General features: G+C 38.7%; 1 protein-coding gene across 1 annotated transcript in view; it reads left to right on the top strand.

Moving 5' to 3' along the window:
- The first annotated feature begins 322 nt into the window (after positions 1-322).
- Positions 323-21736, top strand: part of ofcc1 (orofacial cleft 1 candidate 1) — an 84757-nt gene continuing 63343 nt past the window's right edge. The window contains exons 1-4 of the mRNA XM_062985204.1: positions 323-505; positions 1510-1627; positions 17742-17815; positions 21156-21274. Of these exons, the coding sequence (XP_062841274.1) occupies positions 323-505; positions 1510-1627; positions 17742-17815; positions 21156-21274 (494 nt within the window). The remainder of the gene's footprint in view (positions 506-1509; positions 1628-17741; positions 17816-21155; positions 21275-21736) is intronic.

Genomic DNA, 21736 nt, shown 5'->3' with positions numbered 1-21736 from the left:
TAAATAAAAAATAAAATACAAATGAGTTTATTAATAAAATAACTGTTATTTGTCTGTATTTGCCTAGTGAAACAGGCCTGATGTAACAGAGGAAGAGTCTTTATTAACTTTATGTAATTAAAATAATCAAACATTTAAAAAAAATAATAGTTTAAAAATAAAAATCACTTTGTGTATGCCAAGTAACTTGCTATCAGCAAAGTAACATTCTTGTGGTTGATTTTCACTTCCTCTGTTGTAGGTCGTACCTGCATCATGTGACCTCCTGCCCTCAACTGTCTTGCTTTTCAAGCTACTGAGCATGCCCACTAAGCAGAGTACCATGAGCGCTGTGGTTGCTTGGGGGGTATTCCCTGTGTGCGGTTGCTCTCTTACCCTAATCCAGGGTAGATTCCGCACTCCAATGATCAGGGGTTGCCCCCATCCAGGCCTTGACCAGTTCAGTAAAGTAGAACGGATGCTGTCGGATGACCTGGACAACTGGCTCTGCAACCTGTACTTTCAGGTAGGTCTTTAGAAATGTTGGACATTCGATAAACACACACCTTAAAGGCTCATTTCACGGTCCGTGATTTAGGTAGGGCCTTAATTATCAATCATTGTTATTTACACTAAATACACTGATCAGCCATAACATTAAACCCGCCTCCTTGTTTCTACACTCACTGTCCATTTTATCAGCTCCACTTACCATATAGAAGCACTTTGTAGTTCTACAATTACTGACTGTAGTCCATCTATTTCTCTACATGCATTTTTTAGCCCCCTTTTATGCTGTTCTTCATTCTCAGCACTGCAGCGACACTGACATGGTGGTGGTGTGTTAGTGTGTGTTGTGCTGGTATGAGTGGATCAGACACAGCAGCGCTGCTGAAGTTTTTAAATACCATGTCCACTCACTGTCCACTCTATTAGACACTCCTACCCAGTTGGTCCACCTTGTAGATGTAAAGTCAGAGACGATCGCTCATCTATTGCTGCTGTTTGAGTCGGTCATCTTCTAGACCTTCATCAGTGGTCACAGGACGCTGACCACAGGGCGCTGTTGGCGGGATATTTTTGGTTGGTGGACTATTCTCAGTCCAGCAGTGACAGTGAGGTGTTTAAAAACTCCAGCAGCGCTGCTGTGTCTGATCCACTCATACCAGCACAACACACACTAACACACCACCACCATGTCAGTGTCACTGCAGTGCTGAGAATGATCCACCACCTAAATAATACCTGCTCTGTGGTGGTCCTGGGAGAGTCCTGATCATTGAAGAACAAGGTAAAAGGAGGCTAACAGAGCATGCAGAGAAACAGATGGACTACAGTCAGTAATTGTAGAACTACAAAGTGCTTCTATATGGTAAGTCCAAGTTACAGTATATGTGAAATGTAAAATATATTTGGTATATCCAAGTCCTTGGATTTTGGATATTCTTGGGTATTTATTTAAACTCTGGGTTAGATTTATGGAAGGGATAACTATCATTTATTTATTGGTTTTTTTATTACATTTTTTAGGTGGATAAACTACCACAAAGGGAGTCAGGAATTCCAGAAAGCAACGCTAATGAAAGCGCACATGAAGAGGCTCCTCTTGACCAAACCACCTCTGCCTGCTCATCTAGCTTCTTACCAGGTAAAATCCCTTCGATCTACATTGAGAGATGAACACTTTACATTTAATATGTTTACATTTAAAGTAACTGAGGGTTAAGGGCCTTGCTCAGGGATCCAACAGTAGCAACCTGACATTGGTGGGGCTTAAACCGACAACCATCTAATTACGAGTCCAGTACTGTAACTGCTGAGCAACCACAACCTTGTAGTGCCTTTAATGCATATTAGTCAAATCATGACTGTGTGGACACCTGGTCAGCCAGTAGCACCAATGAGTCAAACCTGGTGGTGGACTTGTGTAACTGCACCACCTGAATGCATATCATAATTAAATATTATATAATACCACTTTTTAAGACAATTACAGCTGTAGTTTTGATAGCACCATAGTGTTAGCATCATATGAGCGCTATCATCTGAAATGTACATTGACTTCTGACCTACAAACGCAAACATGGCTGTCAGCTAGCTACCTGACGAGCAAATTTATCCTCCAGTCAGAGTAAGTGTTTGACTTGTCGTGTTTGTGAACATAATTATGGAATTGCTCACAAGACATACATACACTCATGTTTGATATTCTGATTTTTGTTATTTAAAGAGGCCTACAGAAGCACTTCAAATAAACCTGAACAGTTTTAAAAACACCAGTAGCAAAACACACTAATGATTCAAGTATGTTAATTCTCAATTTTTAGGATGTTAGATTGTATTGGTCAGAGTTAAAAACATGTACTGGATTTCCGTACTTCTGTATTTCATTAGTTGGATTATTTATTAAGGTAACAGTAGCATGTTAGCAGTTAGCTAACTTAAATGTTATTAACAACCTTGTGAGGTTTTTATTATTATTAATTATTATTATTATTATTTTTTTTTTCATTTTTTTTTTTTTCATGAACTGATTATTCCTTGCCATCCTTGGTGGCGGCAGGTCCAGTTTCACCAGAAAACACCTAGCACAGGGAAGGAACACTTTGGACATGTAGCCAAACCATTGCAGGGCTTCAACAATTAGAAATAGTAATAATTTATAAATAAAAATGAATAAATAATCAAACAAATAAAAATATAAAAAGTATAATAATAATTATAATAAACAAAAATGATATATAAAAATAGTAAATAAAATACATAAAGTTTTAATTTTTTAATTTTGTTTACATTTTTGATTAAGTAATATTGCTTCTGGATCTGTAAGTAAAAGTCTGTGGTTGGCTAGATTTTTATATTTCTTTATTTTTTTAAATCAAATTAATTAAGACCAGTTAAGTAAAATAAAGAATAAATATATAAAAATATAGAATAAAGAATAAATTTCTATATATTTTTTTCATTTTATTCAAGATGTGAACTGATCTTAAACCAGACCTTAAGGAAAACAGTAACATACATCTGTGTTTACTCAAGGAAAACACTTCTGTAAAAAAAAAAAATAATAATAATAATACATTACAAATAAAAAAAATATATAAATAAAAATAATAAATACAAATAAATAAATAAAAAAAGATTATAAGTTATATTGCTTCTGGATCTATAAGCAGAATTAAAATGTGTTATACTAAAAGTCTGTGTTTGGCTAGACTTTTTAAATTAATGTAACTTTTTTATTTAATTTTAAACCAATGAATTAAAATAAAAAAATAAGGTATAATTAAATAAAAAAAATATTGTTTTATTAATATATTTATTTATTTATTTATTATTTTCTTTTTTTATAATTTATAATTTACTTTTTTTATTATTTACTTAAAATGTGAGCTGATCCTAGACCAGACCTTAAAGAAAACAATAAAATACATCTGCATTTACTACAGGAAAACACAGAACAACACTTATGTTAATAATAAAAAATGATAACTTCACAAAAGAAATAATAATAATAATAATAATAATAATAATAATAATAAAAAGTATAAAATTAAAAAAGAACATGTCACTGCACAACAACCACATAATCTTTTCCAGCTGTAAAGCATGGTGTAGGAAGTATTATGGTTTGGAACTATTTTGCTGTTTTTAATCATAAAAAAATAGTCACTAGGAAAACTATTCAATAAAAATGCAATTGTTTTACTGAGAATTTCCGGGATACAGCCCCATCACCAAAAGCCCAATCAAAGCCGGGTGATGCAACAACAGAATGATTTAAATCTACATTAAATCAACATAAAACATAACATTTACAGTTCATGAAAATGAAGAAGCCTGGGTAATTGTAAATTATTTCTAAGCTTTAGAGATCATTATACAGTAAATCATAAATAATGACATACACAAAACTGCACCCCAGATTTTTAAGGTCCTGACTTCAAACTGATCACACCAGGGCGTATTTCGTATTGCTATAGCATTAAGGAACGTTGTTCTGCTATTAATATAGCTTTTGTTCCTTCTTGGCACCACTCATTTTTATTTAAAATACTGAAGTATGAGAAAAGTTTAAGAGTGTTTCGCTTTAAACATCGCACAGGCTTTTTAATTACAAATGAGTTGTGACAGGTCTGCTGGGTAGCAACCTGTCCCATTTTAAACATGATGCCGGCTGACAGCTCGGCGCTGATCTGCGAGCGCTGAAACATGTGGAAGAAATTGGTCTTTTACATTTCACAGCTTGTCACTTCCTCTCCGCCGCAAACTTTGACCTCCCACCTTGATTCTAACACTCCGTCCATAGAGGGTGGGGGGGTGGGGGGGTGGGGGGGGGGGGTTCACAGAGGCACTCGGGGAGATTTATGTTTTGTATACGGAAAAGAAAAAAGTACGGAGGAAAGGGGAAAGGGCATTGCAGGTGCCATATGAGGAGGGGTTACAGGTAAATTGAACTCTCGGTGAAACCCGAATGGTGGATCAAAGGGGGCCTCTCATGGGACGTCAGAGTGTCGGCCCGGTAAATGGAGCTGACGTTAGTGTTCCATTTGCATATGGCTTGGTTCAGGTTGCCTCGATGTTCAGATGGGGAGATCTCCCCGAGCCCGCGAGCACTAAGCTACTCCCGAATAAAAATGGCATTCCATGATGGAATTCATTATAATTCTTTTACCAGATTCATGCTCTGACGTTCTCTTAGAGGAATATACCATTCATTCATGTCTGTTTTACCACCACTTTACCCTGTTCAGGGTCATGGTGGGTGCAGTTCACTGGGCGAAAGGTAGGAAACACCCCGGAAACACACTCAGGCACAATTTTAAATCTCCAGTTAACCTGACTGCGTGTCTTTGGACTGTGGGTGTAAACCGGAACACCCGGAGGAAACCCAACCCGGACAAGGGGAGAGCATGCAATCTCCAAACAAAAAGGACCCAGCTGGGTCCACCTGGGAATCGAACCCAGGACCTTCTTGCTGTAAGGTGACAGTGCTACCCACCGAGCCACAGTGATGCCCGGAGTATAAATCTACATAAGATAGTCACACCTAGGGGCAATTTAAAATCTCCAGTTAACCTGACTGCATGTCTTTGGACTGTGGGAGGAAACCAGAGCACTTGGAGGAAGCCCACACAGACACAGGGAGAACATGCAAACTCCAAACAGAAAGGACCCAGATCGCTCCACCCGGGAATCGAACCCAGGTCCTTCTTGCTGTGAGGTGACAGTGTGCTTATTCAATCAGAGTTGCGGGGGTGGGGGGGGATGTTGTTGCTGGAGCTTAACCCAGCTTTTCAGTGGGCGCAAGGCACACAGTAACACCCTGGACACACACACACCTGCATGTTTTTGGACTGTGGGAGTCCAAATATATATGTATATATTTTATAGCTTTTATATAGCTTTTTTTTTCACTTCTTTCCAAGATCTAACGCTCTCTAACATGTTATTTTAAACATTTATTTAGCAATTTGTGAGGCATATTTATATGTCACTTCTTATGAGCTAGAGCTCTTTTACAACTATAAGCCAAAACATTTAACTTCATTAAATTCAGCTATTTATTTTTACCACTGACCAGTGGTAAGGTGGGGAAATGTTAGCCTAGTGGTTATACCTGTGAATTCACAACTAAAACATTGTGGGTTTAAAGCCACTGTTAGGCTCTTGAGCAAGGCCCTTAACTCTCTCAGCTTCAGGACAGTCATACAATAACTGGCACTGTGCTCTAATATGCAAGAAGGGAATTTCATTGTACTAAGAGTAACAGCAGTGGAATCCTGGACTGTCGCGGGTTCGATTCCTAGACTAAGCTCACAAAAACAGACGGTGCATGTTGTTATTTGAACCTTACTGTTAAGAAAGGGGCACATATTAGCGCACCTTTAGTGCCTGTATTAAGCCCAGATAAAGGGAGGGTTGGTCAGAAAAGGCATCCAGTAAAAACAGTGCCAAATTGAATAAGATCAGACAATGTATGAGAAATAAATACAAATATTAATACGATTTAAAAGGGATTACAAACATATTCTTGCTAAATTTTGTTTGCTATTGTAAATAAGGACATCTGATCAAATATTATAAATTATTTATTTGTTTATTTATTTATTTATTTGTAATGAAAGAAAGATGTGGAACAATTTTTTTTTAATTTATTAAATTATTTATTTATTTATTTATAATGAAAAAGATGTGGAACAATTTTTTTTATTTATTAAATAATTAATGTATTGATTTGTAATGAAAGAAAGATGTGGAACAATTTCTGATTTTTTTAAATTAATTAATTAATTCATTTATTTATTTGTAATGAAAGAAAGTGGTAATATATTGGGGGTAAATTTTGAGTAAACAAGAAATCAAATGCTTAACTTAATGATCATTTAATTCAAAAACTTTTACTGACCCAGTGAGAAAAAGTAATTGCCCCCTTGGGTGCTTAATTGATAATTGGGTTCAATTAGACTAGACACACCCAGGCTTGATTACTGCCAGCCCTGGTAAATCTAAATCTGTCTTAAAGAGAGACTTTCCACCAACGTGTGGTTGGGTAAAAGACTTAACAGACAGCACACAATGCCACAATTAAAGCATTTGGGGTGTTTGAAGGGAACAAATGTACTTGAGATGCTGTGACAGGACCTTTTAAGGGCAGTTTATCCTTAAAAACCTTTTAATGTGGCTGAATTGAGGCAATTCTATACAGAGGGGGTCAAAATGAGCCAATTATTAACGTTTGGTTGCAGATGGTGCTGCTAAGGGTGGCACAAACAGTAAACATTATAAAAATATTTTGTCCAAGTGTAGGGGTACATACCCACCGGGCACTTTATACACATAGCTGTTACATACCTTTAATGATTATTTTCTAAGCTACACCCACCATATTGAAGTATAAAACTACTGACTGTACCCAGCCCAACCCCATATATTAGTCAAACGAGACCCCCATCTGAACCTCAAATTGCAATAACACTAACGTAATATTGACACGGCAGTGTGTGTTGTCCTGGTATGAGTGCATTCGGTGCAGCAATGTTGCTGTGATTATTAAATAGTGTGTATACCTTCTGGCTTCTTTATTTTGTGGGTGTACAGTAAGACTAGATCTATTTTCTTTTACAATGTGTCAATGTGTTTATTTTTATGTATAAAAAATGTTATTTCATTTTCAATCGGATAATAATAATTGCCAAAAAGACAAAACATAGTTGTTCCTATATATTACTGACGTGTGCTGACATGGTGGTGGTGTGTTAGTGTGTGTTGTGCTGGTATGAGTAGATAAGACACAGCAGCACTGCTGGAGTTTTTTAACACCTCGCTGTCACTGCTGGACTGAGAATAGTCCACCAACCAGCACCCTGTGGGCAGCATCCTGTGACCAATGATGAAGGTCTAGAAGATGACCAACTCAAACAACAGCAATAGATGTGCGATCGTCTCTGACTTTACGTCTACAAGGTGGACCAACTAGGTAGGAGTGGACAGTGAAGACAAAGTATTTAAAAACTCCAGCAGCACTGCTGTGTCTGATCCACTCATACCAGCACAACACACACTAACACACCACCACCATGTCAGTGTCACTGCAGTGCTGATAATGATCCACCACCCAAATAATACCTGCTCTGTGGTGGTCCTGTGGGGGTCCTGACCATTGAAGAACAGGATGAAAGCAGGCTAAAAAGCATGCAGAGAAATAGATGGACTACAGTTCAATAATAAAATGGACAGTAAGTGTAGAAACAAGGGGGTGGTTTATTGTTACGGCTGATCGGTGTATCTACACAGGTTTATTCCTGAAATATGACACTAATATGAAATCATTACCAAATGCCACAAATAATTAAAACCAGCTACAAAGTTTAACATTTTATGGCTGTTTTATTGACATGGGTCATTTTTCAGGCTGTAATTTTCACCCTGACCCATGCCTTTGGGAAATCAGCAATTTTTTGACCTTCAATTTGCTGCAACTTTTGAAACGAGCAGCAGGGCAATTAGGACCATAAGTAAGCGATGAGGTCTTGGCTAGGAGTCTCTTCCTACCTCTCTTTCTACCTCGCTTCCAGCCTGAGGCTTCACTCACCAAACACATGCTCAGCTGTGAGAAAGCAGCGGATAACAAGGAGCCATTTCTGACCCCGGGAGACCAGGGGTTGTGGCCGCGCCGTTGCAAGTTCATGGACGTAACCCAAAGCTGTCAACGCTGGGCTAATTCCGGTTCAACAACAAGCGTCAAGCAAATGTGAGTGCAATTAAATGCTCTGGACAGAGAATAGACTTGCAGGCTGGAAGGTGATGGACTGCTAAACATCAACCTAGCACAGGGCTAATATCTTTTAGTGTGATTTTGATTGGCACCTTTGACAAACTAGCGGTTATTTAAAATTGAAGGTTGGCATCCCTTTACTATTCCCTAGTCCATACGTAGTTCCTGCAAACATTTATACCCATTTGTATTCTTATATTTTGCACTAATCATGCCTATGTGCAACCAATAAGACAGGATGAAAAAAGTTGGGACAGTAAAGCATTTACCACTTTGTAATGTTGCCATTCCTTTTCACCACACTTAAAAGACATTTTTGCACAGAGGAGACCAAGTGATTTAGTGTTTCAGCTTTTATTTTGTCCCATTCTTCCTGCAAACACGTCCATGTGCAAAACTCTCCACACATTCTGTATTGGGGACAGATCAGGACTGCAGGCAGGCCAGTCCAGTACTCGTACCCTCTTCTTTCGCACCCATGTCTTTGTAATGTGTGCAGCATGTGGTTTTGTGTTGTCTTGTTGAAAATGCATGGACGTCCCTGGAAAAGATGACGTCTTGAAGGCAGCACATGTTGCTCTATGATCTCAATTTACTTTTCTGCATTAATGCTGCCATCACAGAAGTGTAAATGACCTTTGCCAAGGGCACTGACACACCCCCATACCATGACAGACCCTGACTTTTGGACTTGTTCCTGATAACAGTCTGGATGGTCCTTTTCGTCTTTGATCCGGAGCACACGGCGTCCATTTTTTCCAGATCAGACCTGGAATGCTGATTCATCTGACCACAATACACGTTTCCACTGTGTGATGGTCCATCCTAGATTCCTTTGAGCCCAGAGAAATTCTATGTCGCTTTCCTGGATGCTGCTTTTGTAAAAAAAGAAAGTCAGGTATGCATGGTAATTGACTGGCTAAGCCTAGTAGCCAGGCGGTGGAAGATCTGTGTGTCGCACCAATTTAAAGCAGCCAATCCTACTGACAATCATTCCATCTTTTAGGCGTGTCAAAGAAAGCAGGGCCTGGAGAGTCAGATCCTCCTGCTAGAACCTGAAGTATTAAGTTGCAGACAGTGACTCAAACCCTAAGATTAAACAAACCTTTATATAATATTTGTTTTAGGTTGAGTGAATAAGAGTCTACTATATAACAGTGTGCTATTCTAAAATTTTTAATAGAAGATAGAGTTGAACTGCAGGCAGGCCAGTCTAGCACATGTTCTCAGTTTCTCTTGTAGCACTTGCAGAGTGAAGCACTACCTGGATGAAATAAGAATGCAACTTCCTGACAAATGTGTCCTAAAGATCCTAAATTATTTGCAGTCTAGCATTGAGTAATGTTCATTTTGAACTGATTAAAGCTTCTGTAAATGATCAATCAATGTCTTATTTGTGTTATGACTTGGAAAAAAAAATCAGACCACATAATTAATGTAGAAATTCAAACAGTTACAAAGGGTTCACAGTACATGCATTAAACAGACCATGTCTATATTCAGAATGATCCAATTTCCATCTCAAAGTTTGGCTGCTTCATAGTAACGTTCTTTTCTAAAACTGGCAACCTTGTGCTGTCATGTGACCCATCCATTACTCAAGTCTTCTACCCTGGGCGTGTAAATGTGTTGTCAGATTTAATTAATATACCGTCTCCTTCCAAAGTTTGTAATGAAGGTTTGAAATTTGACATTGCAGAAGGTATGAATATTGATAGAATCTATTACCTCCACCAGTACAGTTCAATGAACTTGTTCAAAGAAGCAAGTATGTAAAGGTAATATTAGAAAAAAAAAAACTTCTTGTTTAGAACATTGCACACCACTGTTCAAGTTGTTTTAAATAACCATTCTAATAACTCTGCATGGGTCATTAATCCTGTCCTGTCTGTTCTCTGACAAAGAATGGATTGCTTCAACCTAGAAAGAAACAATGTATTTATTATTATTATTATTATTGTTATTGTTATTGTTATTGTTACTGTTATTGTTATTGTTATTATCATTATTAATTAATTAATTTATATTCAGCCATTTTAACTTTTTTGTATTATTATTATTATTATTATTATTATTATTATTATTATTATTATTATTAAAAATAATAATAATAATAATAATAATAATAATAATTTTCATCCAGCGATTTTATCAGTTTTATTTATTTATTTAATTTATTATTATTATTATTATTATTATTATTATTATTATTATTATAATTATTATTATTATTAATTTTCATCCAGACATTTTATTTTATTTACTTATTTATATTCAGCCATTTTAACTTTTTTTGTTTTATTATTATTAATTTTAATCCAGGCATTTTAACAGTTTATTTATTTATTTTTATTCATTTGTTATTATTATTATTATTATTATTATTATTATTATTATGTTAATTTATTCATTTATATTCAGCCATTTTAACTTTTTTGTATTATTATTATTATTATTATTATTATTATAAATTTTCATCCAGGCATCTTAACAGTTTATTTATTTATTTATTTAATTAAGTCATTTTGACAGTTTAGGGTAGTCAAGTATAGGATTTAATGAAAATGCTCTGTCATAATAATAATAATAATAATATTAATAATATTAATAATATTATTATTAATAATAATAATAATAATAATAATAATAATAATAATAATAATTAAATGCTTACGTAATTAAAATGCCCTTATAAATAGCCATTTAAGTGTTAATTGGTCTTGCACAACATTCTACAGAGCTGAGAAAAAGTATTTGACCCTCAACCAATTTGCTCTTTTATTGAGTGCTAATTTTTCATGGAAATGTTTCAGATCTTTCAACTAATTTTAACATAAGATTTTAACACAACACGAGTAAACACAAATGCAGCTTTTAAATAATCTTTAAGTTTTTTTTTGTTTGTTTTTTTTACCCCCCAAGCCTAATTACTGCATTCCCTGACGGTAACAACTGCAATCAAACGTTTGTTGAGGAAATTTGGTCCACTCTTCTTTGCTAAATTTGTTTTAATTCGGCTACATTGGAGGGTTTTTAAGCATGAACTGCCCATGCTCTAATTGCTGAAGAAGTTAATGCTGGTTCTGATAGAAAGGTGTCAGAATACACAGTGCATCACAGTTTGTTGTGTATGGGGCTGCATAGCCGCAGACCAGTCGGGTGCCCATGCTGACCCCTGTCCACTGCCGAAAGCACCAACAATGGAAAGCATCAGAACTGGACCACGGAGCAATGGAAGAAGGTGGCCTGGTCTGATGAATCATGTTTTCTTTTACATCACGTGGATGGCTGGGTGTGCGTCACCTACCTGGGGAACACATGGCACCAGGATGCACTATGGGAAGAAGGCAAGCCGGCGGAGGCAGTGTGATGCTTTGGGCAACGTTCTGCTGGGAAACCTGGTATATAAACCTGCTGGTATTCCCTGATGGCTGTGGCCTCTTTCAGCAGGATAATGCGCCCTGCCACAAAGCAAACATGGTTCAGGAATGGTTTGAGGAGCACAACAACGAGTTTAAGGTGTTGATTTGGCCTCCAAATTTCCCAGATCTCAATCCAATCGAGCATCTGTGGTATGTGCTGGACAAACAAGTCCGATCCATGGAGGCCCCTACGTCGCAACTTAGAGGAGTTAAAGGATCTGCTGCTAACATCTTGGTGCCAGATATGACAGCACAGCTTCGAGAGTCTAGTGGAGTCCATGTCTCTATGGGTCAGGGCTGTTCTGGCAGCAAAAGGGTGATGCATAAACCATGGGATGTGCAACTCAGGTCACTGAGTCATAACTACAAGCTTAACAATTAACATGTCTAAGGTTTGTAGACGTGTTAGTACTCTTGATCATGCCACCAGATTGAGACAGGATAATGTGATCATGAAACGCAATACAAAACATATTCTTGCCTTTAAGATAGGACCGATTTAACACCATTACCTTATAACTGTAGGCAGCGAGCGTGTTTACCAGCAGTGGTAATTAAAAACTACATCTGGCCTCAAATTAAATCTGATCTGTCAGTTTCCGAAATGGGAAAGAAAACGTGTCGGCTTCCCTGCAAGGCTGAGAACCGGTGCTATTAACCCCCCCCCCTTTAGCCTTCAGAAACCTACTGATATGTAGCCTATGTTTAAAAGTTATTATTACTGATATATTTAATCCCGCAGCGAGAGAAAAATGATATCATCCAGGAAGTTTCCATATTTATTATATAGATGAGAGTGGCAGGAGGAAAAGTGGGGTGGAAAAAAAAAGCAAAGCAAAAGTTTCTCATGGTGAAATTTTTTACATGTATCAAGCTAAGGTTTACTTAATTGGAACCTCCAGGCGATGCAGGAACCCTTTTTTTAAATTCTGTGAATGTTAATATGCTAAATAATGCAAAGCTCCTGCACTTCCATGCATGAGACACACATCTGGCAGCTTACCATTTAAATTACAGACGCAGAAAAGAAAAAGAGGGAAGGGTAGAGAGAGAGAGGGTGAGTGAGAAAACATTTCAAAAGTAATTTTCCCAAAGAAAAAAGAATGGTGATATGTATTACAACTAAATTTAATTTCTTTTCCGATTTTTCATCATGTCTAATTGCGTGCATTGGAGCGATGGCGGAAAAAAGAAGAGGTTGGGCGCGGAAATGTGGAATGTGTGTGTGTGTGTGTGTGTGTGTGTGTGTGTGCAAAAGTTTCATCAGTCTTTTTTTTTTGCCTACATGGCTTTGTTGTCAGTGTATAATCTCATGGCAGCACATTTACCTGTGTTTTACCAGAGTTTCATCAGTTACATGATTAAGATCTCAATGTACTTTTCTGCATTAATGCTGCCATAACAGAAGTGTGAAGCCTCATACCATGACAGACCCTGGCTTTTGGACTTGTTCCTGATAACAGTCTGGATGGTCCTTTTCGCCTTTGGGCTGGACCACACCGTTGTCCATTTTTTTACCAAAAAAGACCTGGAATGCTGATTCATCTGACCACAATACACGTTTCCAATGTGTGATGGTCCATCCTAGATGCCTCAGAGCCCAGAGACGTCGACGCCGCTTCTGGACATGGTTAACATAACATTTAAATTTTCAGCACTTAGTAGACGCTTTTATGCAAAGCGACTTACAGTACTGTGACAGTATACAGTCTAAGCAATTGAGGGTTAAGGGCTTTGCTCAAGGGCCCGACAGTGGCAACCTGGCAGTGGTGGGGCTTGAACCAGCGACCTTATGATTACCAGTCCAGTACCTTATGGAATGAAAACTGATAAATATAAAATGAAACTTGATATATATGGAATGAAAACTGATAAATATAAAATGAAACTTGATATATATGGAATGAAAACTGATTTATATATATATATATATATATTATATATAATGATTTTTTTTATTTTTCATTTCATATATTTTAAGTTTCATTGTATATACAGTTTTCATTCTATGTATATCAAGTTTCATTTTATATTTATCAAGTTTAATTTAACATATATTAGTTTTCATTCCATATATTTTGAGTTTCATTTGATATATATTGAGTTTCATTGTACCTGTATATAAATCAGTTTTCATTCTATGTACTGTATATCGTTTCATTTAATATTTATCGAGTTTAATTTAACATATATTAGTTTTCATTCCATATATATTGAGTTTCCTTTCATATATATTGAGTTTCATTTTATATATATTATTTTTCACTCTATATATATATCATATTTCATTTCATATATATCATTTTCATTCCAAATATATTATTTATATTTTTATCATTTTTATTCCATATATATATACAGTATATATATATGTATATGTATGTATATATGTATATATGTATATATACTGTATATATATGTATTTCTGCAGATATTTAAGTATATCTTTTCATGGGACAACACTGACAAAATGACACTTTGACACAATGAAAAGTAGTCTGTGTGCAGCTTATATAACAGTGTAAATTATTTCTTCCCTCAAAATAACTCAATATACAGCCATTAATGTCTAAACCACCGGCAACAAAAGTGAGTACACCCCTTAGTGAAAGTTCCTGAAGTGTCAATATTTTGTGTGGCCACCATTATTTCCCAGAACTGCCTTAACTCTCCTGGGCATGGAGTTTACCAGAGCTTCACAGGTTGCCACTGGAATGCTTTTCCACTCCTCCATGACGACATCACGGAGCTGGCGGATATTCGAGACTTCGCGCTCCTCCACCTTCCGCTTGAGGATGCCCCAAAGATGTTCTATTGGGTTTAGGTCTGGAGACATGCTTGGCCAGTCCATCACCTTTACCCTCAGCCTCTTCAATAAAGCAGTGGTCGTCTTAGAGGTGTGTTTGGGGTCATTATCATGCTGGAACACTGCCCTGCGACCCAGTTTCCGGAGGGAGGGGATCATGCTCTGCTTCAGTATTTCACAGTACATATTGGAGTTCATGTGTCCCTCAATGAAATGTAACTCCCCAACACCTGCTGCACTCATGCAGCCCCAGACCATGGCATTCCCACCACCATGCTTGACTGTAGGCATGACACACTTATCTTTGTACTCCTCACCTGATTGCCGCCACACATGCTTGAGACCATCTGAACCAAACAAATTATTCTTGGTCTCATCAGACCATAGGACATGGTTCCAGTAATCCATGTCCTTTGTTGACATGTCTTCAGCAAACTGTTTGCGGGCTTTCTTGTGTAGAGACTTCAGAAGAGGCTTCCTTCTGGGGTGACAGCCATGCAGACCAATTTGATGTAGTGTGCGGCGTATGGTCTGAGCACTGACAGGCTGACCCCCCACCTTTTCAATCTCTGCAGCAATGCTGACAGCACTCCTGCGCCTAGCTTTCAAAGACAGCAGTTGGATGTGACGCTGAGCACGTGCACTCAGCTTCTTTGGACGACCAACGCGAGGTCTGTTCTGAGTGGACCCTGCACTTTTAAAACGCTGGATAATCTTGGCCACTGTGCTGCAGCTCATTTTCAGGGTGTTGGCAATCTTCTTGTAGCCTTGGCCATCTTCATGTAGCGCAACAATTCGTCTTTTAAGATCCTCAGAGAGTTCTTTGCCATGAGGTGCCATGTTGGAACTTTCAGTGACCAGTATGAGAGAGTGTGAGAGCTGTACTACTAAATTGAACACACCTGCTCCCTATGCACACCTGAGACCTAGTAACACTAACAAATCACATGACATTTTGGAGGGAAAATGATAAGCAGTGCTCAATTTGGACATTTAGGGGTGTAGTCTCTTAGGGGTGTACTCACTTTTGTTGCCGGTGGTTTAGACATTAATGGCTGTATATTGAGTTATTTTGAGGGAAGAATAAATTTACACTGTTATATAAGCTGCACACAGACTACTTTTCATTGTGTCAAAGTGTCATTTTGTCAGTGTTGTCCCATGAAAAGATATACTTAAATATCTGCAGAAATGTGAGGGGTGTACTCACTTTTGTGATACACTGTATATATATATATATATATATATACAGTGTATCACAAAAGTGAGTACACCCCTCACATTTCTGCAGATATTTAAGTATATCTTTTCATGGGACAACACTGACAAAATGACACTTTGACACAATGAAAAGTAGTCTGTGTGCAGCTTATATAACAGTGTAAATTTATTCTTCCCTCAAAATAACTCAATATACAGCCATTAATGTCTAAACCACCGGCAACAAAAGTGAGTACACCCCTTAGTGAAAGTTCCTGAAGTGTCAATATTTTGTGTGGCCACCATTATTTCCCAGAACTGCCTTAACTCTCCTGGGCATGGAGTTTACCAGAGCTTCACAGGTTGCCACTGGAATGCTTTTCCACTCCTCCATGACGACATCACGGAGCTGGCGGATATTCGAGACTTTGCGCTCCTCCACCTTCCGCTTGAGGATGCCCCAAAGATGTTCTATTGGGTTTAGGTCTGGAGACATGCTTGGCCAGTCCATCACCTTTACCCTCAGCCTCTTCAATAAAGCAGTGGTCGTCTTAGAGGTGTGTTTGGGGTCATTATCATGCTGGAACACTGCCCTGCGACCCAGTTTCCGGAGGGAGGGGATCATACTCTGCTCAGTATTTCACAGTACATATTGGAGTTCATGTGTCCCTCAATGAAATGTAACTCCCCAACACCTGCTGCACTCATGCAGCCCCAGACCATGGCATTCCCACCACCATGCTTGACTGTAGGCATGACACACTTATCTTTGTACTCCTCACCTGATTGCCGCCACACATGCTTGAGACCATCTGAACCAAACAAATTAATCTTGGTCTCATCAGACCATAGGACCTGGTTCCAGTAATCCATGTCCTTTGTTGACATGTCTTCAGCAAACTGTTTGCGGGCTTTCTTGAGTAGAGACTTCAGAAGAGGCTTCCTTCTGGGGTGACAGCCATGCAGACCAATTTGATGTAGTGTGCGGCGTATGGTCTGAGCACTGACAGACTGACCCCCCACCTTTTCAATCTCTGCAGCAATGCTGACAGCACTCCTGCGCCTATCTTTCAAAGACAGCAGTTGGATGTGACGCTGAGCACGTGCACTCAGCTTCTTTGGACGACCAACGCGAGGTCTGTTCTGAGTGGACCCTGCTCTTTTAAAACGCTGGATGATCTTGGCCACTGTGCTGCAGCTCAGTTTCAGGGTGTTGGCAATCTTCTTGTAGCCTTGGCCATCTTCATGTAGCGCAACAATTCGTCTTTTAAGATCCTCAGAGAGTTCTTTGCCATGAGGTGCCATGTTGGAACTTTCAGTGACCAGTATGAGAGAGTGTGAGAGCTGTACTACTAAATTGAACACACCTGCTCCCTATGCACACCTGAGACCTAGTAACACTAACAAATCACATGACATTTTGCAGGGAAAATGACAAGCAGTGCTCAATTTGGACATTTAGGGGTGTAGTCTCTTAGGGGTGTACTCACTTTTGTTGCCGGTGGTTTAGACATTAATGGCTGTATATTGAGTTATTTTGAGGGAAGAATAAATTTACACTGTTATATAAGCTGCACACAGACTACTTTTCATTGTGTCAAAGTGTCATTTTGTCAGTGTTGTCCCATGAAAAGATATACTTAAATATCTGCAGAAATGTGAGGGGTGTACTCACTTTTGTGATACACTGTATATAGCAAGCCAGTAAATGAAGGGAATTTGAACTTAGATTCCTGAAGCTGTGCAGCAGTAACATTACCACTTGTGTTATTATGTAATTTAAATAACTTATATACTGGTGTAATATATCGATTTATTAGGTATGATTAAATATACATTGTATTGCCTTAAAAATCGTCACTCTACCAGGTCTGCTTTGCAACTAGTGACTTCAGAATAAGCTCCAGATTTGGGCATAGAAGTTCCCCAACAACAACTGTTCCTGTTGTCACAAATTTGGTGACCTATGGAAGCAATGGGTGTGGCTGTCTCACCTGAACTCAATCATTAGGAAAAAGAAATCAAAATAATAAAAAGTCCCATTTTCTCTTGACAGGTAAAAGCCCTCCTGGAATGTTTCCCATCCTTGAGCCATTATCAGAAAAAGCCAAGCCTGGAACTCCCACCAAGGTATGTGTTTGTATTGCCACGCCCAGACTTATCATCTTCCTTTTTGTCGTCCTCATTATTGATGGCTTTGTTATAATACATTTAACATGGACAGATACTAGACCAATATCATGACAAAGCCAAAACAGTACTGGATTTATGAGCTCCAGGGTTGCCTGAGTATTTTTGATGTGATAATTGTGAAAGGATGCAATGGCAATGACAAGAGAGCTGTCTGAGCAGACCAGAGATGCTATTATCACCAAGCTCAAGCAGTCTAAAGGGTACAAAACTACCTCTGAAGACTTTGGCATCCCAGCTTTAACAGTTCAAAGTGTTATTAAGAGGTTTGCTCCTCATGCAACCTTCCAGGATGTGGAAGAAGGTGGTTTGAAATGTGGCAAATAAACCACATACAACATCCAAAGAACTTCAAACTGAGCTGGAGACATCTGTAGTGATGGACACTGCACACTTAACAAAACAGGCCTCTATGAGCCAAGGCAAATGCCAAGGAGCATCTCACTGCTTAAAGAAAGGCCAAAACTTACATAGACAAACCACAATCCTTCTGGGAAAATGTTCTATAAATAGATGAAACCAAACTAGCTCTTATTGGCAATGCATACCAGAGTAAATAACAAAGTGAAGCCTATTAAGAAAAGTGCACCAAACCTACAGTCAAACATGGTGGAGGATCCATAATGTTGTGGGGCTGCTTTGCTTCCACTAAAACAGGATGCTTTAAATGTTAAAATAACTAATGGAATCAGAAGTGTAAGAATACTATCTTCTAAAATAAGTCTTAGAGCAGCATAACCATGCCGCTTCTGGAAGCGGCGTTGACTTCTCTGGGTTCGGAGGCATCTAGGATGGACCATCACACAATGGAAACGTGTATTGTGGTCAGATGAATCAGCATTCCAATAAAAAAAAAGACTAAAAGGACCATCCAGACTGTTATCAGCAACAAGTCCAAAAGCCAGCGTCTGTCATGGTATGGGGCTGTGTGAGTGCTCTTGGCAAAGGTCATTTACACTTCTGTGATGGCAGCATTAATGCAGAAAAGTACATTGAGATCTTAGAGCAACATGTGCTGCCTTCAAGACGTCATCTTTTCCAGGGACGTCCATGCACATGCACACATTACAAAGGCATGGCTGTGGAACAAGAGGGTACGGGTACTGGACTGGCCTGCCTGCAGTCCTGACCTGTCCGCAATAGAGAATGGATAATGGATACGGATAATGTAACAACAACGGCCCTGTACTGTTGCACATCTTAAGGCTTGTTTTATAAAATAAAAGCTGAAACATTAAATCACTCGGCCTCCTCAGTGCCAGAACGTCTTATAAGTGTGGTGAAAAAGAATGGCAACATAACACAGTGGTAAATGCTTTACTGTCAGTAAATGTTTTTATTATTTGCATTTTCCATGCTGTCCCAACTTTTTCTGATTTGGGGTTGTATTTGGTTATGCTATTAAATAATGTTATGGTACAAATTTGCCACTTATTTCTGAAGGTACTGGCTTTTTTTATACTGAACAATCAAGACTGCCAATGATATTGATCACAACTGTAAATTTTAATAGCTAATAAGATCTACTTATAATTATTTATAACAGTTCAGAGTTGCACTACATGACATTTTATAAGCATCACAGTTAAAGGTCTTTAATTACATTTATTTCATTTTAAATGTAATTTAAAAACTACAATTCATGTATCCATAGTATTAATATTTAACAACCACTAAAACCAATAAAATCATACTTGACATTTACACCAAGGCTTAAGTCCTATTTTAATATTTAATTTATATATATAATTCCTTTTTCCTCTTCCATTTCCTCTGTATTCAGCCAGTTGCTCACTGAACACCCCCTGATGGCTCAGGGCTACAGTTGTTTTCAGCTTCCCTACCCATCAAATGTCAGCTAGCTTCATCTTGTTGTCTAATGATGAAGTGAGCCGATCTCAAACCAGCCGAACCCTGGAGGCCATCAGATCAGGTTCCTTTCCCTGGACCCGCACTGCAGCCTAATTAAAATGTATTTTCTCTAGGCCACTGCTGTTCCCACAGGCGGGGGACGGAATCACATTTGAAATTTTATTCTAGAGATTGAATTTGAAATTTCATCTTATGTGCACTAGACTTATGGTTCAGATCGATAAAGAGCATGGTTCATACACCGGCTCTGGTTACTCTATTAAGTCTATTAAGTCATTCTAGTTCCTTTGAATTGTCATTGCAGTTAAAGCAGTTAAATATGCTTTTACTATATAATATAATTTTTTTTTAATATGTAGAATATACACCAACCAGGCATAACATTATGACCACTGACAGGTGAAGTGAATAACACTGATTATCTCTTCATCACGGCACCTGTTAGTGGGTGCGATATACTAGGCAGCAAGTGAACATTTTATCCTCAAGGTTGATGTGTTAGAAGCAGGAATGCATCGCAGTTTGTTGTGTATGGAGCTGCATAGCCACAGACCAGTCAGGGTGCCCATGCTGACCTCTGTCCACCACCGAAAGCGCCAACAATGGGCACGTGAGCTTCGGAACTGGACCACGGAGCAATGGAAGAAGGTGGCCCGGACTGATGAATCACGTTCTTTTTACATCACATGGACGGCCGGGTGTGTGTGCGTCACCTACCTGGGGAACACATGGCACCAGGATGCGCTATGAGAAGAAGCCGGCTGAGGCAGTGTGATGCTTTGGGCAACGTTGTGCTGGAAAACCTTGGGTCCTTCCATCCATGTGGATGTTACTTTGACACGTACCACCTACCTAAGCATTGTTGCAGACCGTGTACACCCTTTCATGGAAACGGTATTTCCTGATGGCTGTGGACCCTCTCAGCAGGATGATGCACTCTGCTACAAAGCAGAAATGCTTCAGGAATGGTTTGAGGAGCACAACGACGAGTTTGAGGTGTTTACTTGATCTATAAATTCCCCGGATCTCAATCTAATCAAGCATCTGTGGGATGTGCTGGACGAACAAGTCCGATCCATGGAGGCCACACCTCACAACTTAGAGGAATTAAAGGTGCCAGATACCACAGCACACCTTCAGGGGTCTAGTGGAGCCCATGCCTTGACGGGTCAGGGCTGTTTTGGCAGCAAAAGGCTAGGAACTTTGAGGACAAGTACACTGTTATCCCTCTCATTCTACTATTATTGTTTTACCCCAATTTCTTCATTCCCCAGCTTTGATTATTGTGTGTTGTCTGAAATGGTTCATCTAATGAATTGCCTCCTGAATTGCATTTCCTCTGATAATTTCCACCAGAACGTTTCCTCCTCTGGGTTCCCCTAACATGCTTCCGTGTTCCTCTGATCAGGGCGGCAAACGGAAGCAGTCAGTCGGCAAGATAAGCAGACCGAGCGCCTGCACGGGAGAGAAGGAGATACGGCTAAGTCTCGGCGCTGAACAGCTACAACAGTTCTCCTTCTCCACACAGTGAGTCTCACCAGTACGTCCTGTGTTTGTGTGTGTGTGTGTGTGTGTGTGTAAGAGCAGAGAAAGTAAAGCTTAAGACCCTAAGATTTTTGCCCTCAAGTGATAAGCCTAATAGCCAGATGTTGTAGAATTTATCCAATGGAAGCGCTAATGATGTTGGCATATCGTTAAGCTACGATCTCAAATCGCGTCTCTTCAAGGACTCTCAGAACTGCAGATCCGTCCGTGCGCACGCCCGCGCGCAGTTACCTGTTCAATTTCATTTCTTTATATCAACAATCTCAGAGCTTTTCAGTCAGTGCCAATGTTTTTTTTTTTTTTTTATTGAATGAACCTGGGTAATTTGGACACTGGCAGCACATAAAATCTCCCAGTGTGGATAATTGCTTTTTTTTCTGGTGATACAGAGTGCAGAAGAAGACTTCCTGGATAAATGTTTTCTCTCTTTTATTGTGTCTCTCA

This window comes from Trichomycterus rosablanca, chromosome 23 (genome assembly GCF_030014385.1).
Source record: "Trichomycterus rosablanca isolate fTriRos1 chromosome 23, fTriRos1.hap1, whole genome shotgun sequence".
NCBI lineage: Eukaryota > Metazoa > Chordata > Actinopteri > Siluriformes > Trichomycteridae > Trichomycterus > Trichomycterus rosablanca.
This window is presented reverse-complemented; position numbering and strand designations above follow the sequence as displayed.